At 41.3% G+C, this 3,674-nt stretch overlaps 1 protein-coding gene across 1 annotated transcript; it reads right to left on the reverse strand.

Moving 5' to 3' along the window:
* Window positions 1-1,234: 1,234 nt before the first annotated feature.
* On the reverse strand, window positions 1,235-1,666 carry LOC142625498 (uncharacterized). The gene has a single exon (XM_075799144.1). The coding sequence runs from the start codon at window positions 1,664-1,666 to the stop codon at window positions 1,235-1,237; it is 432 nt and encodes a 143-aa protein (XP_075655259.1).
* Between the last annotated feature and the right edge of the window lie 2,008 nt (window positions 1,667-3,674).

The following is a 3,674-nucleotide window of genomic DNA, read 5'->3' on the forward strand; positions in this document are numbered from 1 at the left end:
CCCAAGGAGGCAGCTATGCTTCGACTTGGAAGAACTTCTCCCCATCATCACCTATAACAACCTTTTGTAATTCCTTACACTTCGCCCCTTCTACCTTATTTGTAAATAACACTGGCTTCCTTGATTGCTATAAGCCTCGCTCGGCAGAGGCCGAGGGCTCACATTCAGCTTGATGCCTAATAGTAGAGACTAAACACTGTCTAGCCACAGACTGGCTTCTAATAAATTCTTCAACTTGGTCACCGGATGGATATTTCACTTTCAAATGTAAACTGGAAGAGACAACTCCTATGGCATGAAACCAGGGTCTTGCCACGATGGCAGTGTAGGGAAAGTAAGCGTCCACTACAATGAAGTTCACCTCTATTACCTTTGACTCCGCTTGGATTGGTAGTCTGATTTGGCCCTTTGGTATAACCACCTTCCCATCAAAACCCACTAGGGGCAAATCATAACTGGTCAAATCATCTGGTTTCAGCTTTAACCCCTTATATAAATCAGGATACATAATCTCTTCCCCACTGCCTTAATCAACCAACACTCGCTTCACATCATACCCCCCTTATCTTGAGGGTTACCACCAATGCATCGTCGTGTGGCTGCAAGGTACCAACCTTATCCTCGTCAAAGAAACTCAGCACTGGTCGTACCTCCACTCTACTCCTCTTCGGCTTAGGGGAGGAGTTCTTTGAGGTTGGCTGAACTATAGATAACACCTTAGAAGGGTGAGAACCAGTCCTTCCCGGGGTGGCAAGAATGACGTTGATTGTGCCCAGAGGTGGCTTCGAAGAAGCATCGCTCTGTGATCCTGAGCTGACCTCCCTGCCCATTAGGGTGATGTAAAAACTGCTTTAACTTACCACCTCGGACCAGCTGCCAGGTGATTCCACAAGGTTCTACAGTCCTTCATAGTATGCCCTCACTCCTAGTGGTACTGGCAATAGAGGTTTTGATTACGCCTCTTGGGATCTCCTCCCATCTTATTTGGCCATTGAAAATATGGCTCATTCTTTTTTTTTTTTAAGATTTTATGCACTAGTTCTCAGAACACTGTGTTAACCACTTGAGCGGCAGTAGCCCTAGTTTGCCTAGAAAAGTCTCGCTGAGGACGATTACTATTGTCGTACTTGTCCGACCTGAAGTCCGTCCTGTCCTAAGGGACCACTGTAGCCTTGCCTTTACCTAGTTGTTGATCCTCCTCAAATTGTTTATACTTATCAATGCGGGCCATGAGCTAACGCACATTATTAACTGGCTTCCCTGTTAACGATTGCCTCAATCCGTGCTCGGCAGGCGGGCCGACCTTAAATGTTCTTACAGCTACGTCATCAAAATCTCCATCAATTTCATTAAACATCTCCCAGTATCGGTCAAAGTACGTCTTTAAGGTTTCTCTTTCTCTCATGGCCATAGACAGCAAGGAGTCCAAAGGCCGAGGAACCCTACTACGAGTTACGAACCGAGAACCAAAAGCCCTCGTAAGCTCCTTAAAAGAGTGAATAGATCCCTCCTTCAGGCCATTAAACCACCTCAACGCCACAGGCCCTAAACTGGATGGAAAGACCTTGCACATTAGAGTCTCGTTCTTAGAATGAACAGCCATTCTTTGGTTGAAATGGCTAACAAGCTCCACAAGGTCTGTCCTACCATTGTATATGGTAAACATTGGCTGAGTAAACTGTCAAGGAAGCCTCCCTTCTTCAATTCTCCGGGTACAAGGTGACTTGGAGATCTGATTAAGAGCCTTACTCATGGCATCGTTGCCCAAGCCTTCACATGACGGACTTCTCCTCCCCTTCCTATCACGATACTCCTCGTCATAGGAGAAAAATTCGCTAGGAGGAGTCCTTGACCTGTACCGGTAGCTACAATCATTATCATCACCAAAAGAATGGTTAGAACTTGAAGAAGTTCCTCTATGCCGCTCCTGGCGCAACCCTCTTCTTAAACAATTAATCTCTAATTGCATGCTTTTGGTAGTTGCCTCATGAGAGACGTGGCTTCTACTCCTAGACTGGCTCCTACCAGTGTGTGTGGTATGGACACTAACTTCTTAATCCCTCCTTTTCTTAAGATTGAGAGATTGATCTTGATGCTGGGACCCAACGGACTCCTCCCAGTTTGTACCTGAGCCCACCATGATTTAGTGTTGTTTTCACTAAAGTTCAAGTATTCCCACAGACAGCGCCAATTGTAAGGACTAGATTTGGTTCCCAATCTTAAAGGGAAAATGATTCAGACCCAAAGAGTCCAATACAATAAATTTGTAGAGAGTGGGCTAAACAAAACCAGGCTTTAATGAATCAGACAGTAATTGTAGTGAGCCTAGATGAAAAGAAAACAAGAATGAAACTGTTTTTCACGAAATGAATCGTCATTGGCACAGTCCGAGGAGACTAAATCTTATATATATGCTTCCTTTGAATTTGGTTACAAGTCCAGCTCTCAATACTGCAATGGTTTTCTTTTTCTTTCTCAAATTCTTGATCCCCCCATTATAAGGGGCCTCCTTCTTCATTATATATCCCTCTCTCTTTTATCTCCATCATCCACTGTAGATCAAGTTGTTGGCCTTGATCTCTGTCTCATCAGCACATTCCTGAAGTCTTTAGAAGTTGCTGTAAGGCTGCTTACCACTGTTCAGGTATCACCTCCACATTAATGCGGCCAGAGGATTAGCTGTAGAGCATTCAATGCAGTGGTAGCAGCTTTCTCCTAGATATTTCTCAACTTCCCTTCGTTTCATGCTTCCATGATGTTTATCCTTATCAATGGAATCTTTTAGAATGCCACCCTCGGGGGTGGACCAATCCTTCTCACCTCTGCTTTGCTTAGCCGAGGAGGCATTCTTCCTTGGACTATTTTCCACAACCTCGCAACTATAATCTGCTCATGGCGTTCTATCTCTTACATCTTCCCTATTGTCTACATGTCCTCGGACCACTAAGTGTCCTGAGACCAGGCCAACTACCCAACATATTCTTCGGGGCCACTTATCCGTATAGCTACGTACATAATCTTTTTCACGGCAAATTTCACAATAATTAAGTTAGTTGACTATGAGTGGTGGATACAACTAACTATGAGCTTGGCATTATTTGTTAGCATAGTTGTATATAGGTTATTTTGCAAGTTGTTAATTTGTAACACAACTTGTAACACTCCGATTAGTTATTGCATTACTAAGAGATTTGGAGCTCAAGCCTCATTTATATAAAAAAAATTAATTAATGTCTTAGCTTAATGATAAAGAACAATTATCATAAAGCGACATAAGTTCGAACTTCACTTACACCAGAAATTAATTTATGTCTTATCTTGATAATACAGAACAATTATTATAAGAGAAATGTTAATCTATGCCATTTGGGTAATGATTAACAATCCATTTAAAGAAAATTTTTATGAGAAAAAAACAATTAATTAATATTTTGACAATTTTTTTTTCATAAAAATAGTATCAAAATTTTTTCAAAATAAATTATTAATCATTATCCTAAAACACTCGTTAACATGACCCTATAATAAAATACAGTAAATATGTTTTTTTTATTGGATAAAATATGAGAAGTTAAAATTATATTTTATCTCTCAAAAAACAGGAAAACAGTACATACTGACCTCTTGGACTTTATCTTTTCCGTGTTATTGAAATACCGATAAAGGTTATCGAC

This window comes from Castanea sativa, chromosome 1 (genome assembly GCF_040712315.1).
Source record: "Castanea sativa cultivar Marrone di Chiusa Pesio chromosome 1, ASM4071231v1".
NCBI classification, from domain to species: Eukaryota; Viridiplantae; Streptophyta; class Magnoliopsida; order Fagales; family Fagaceae; genus Castanea; species Castanea sativa.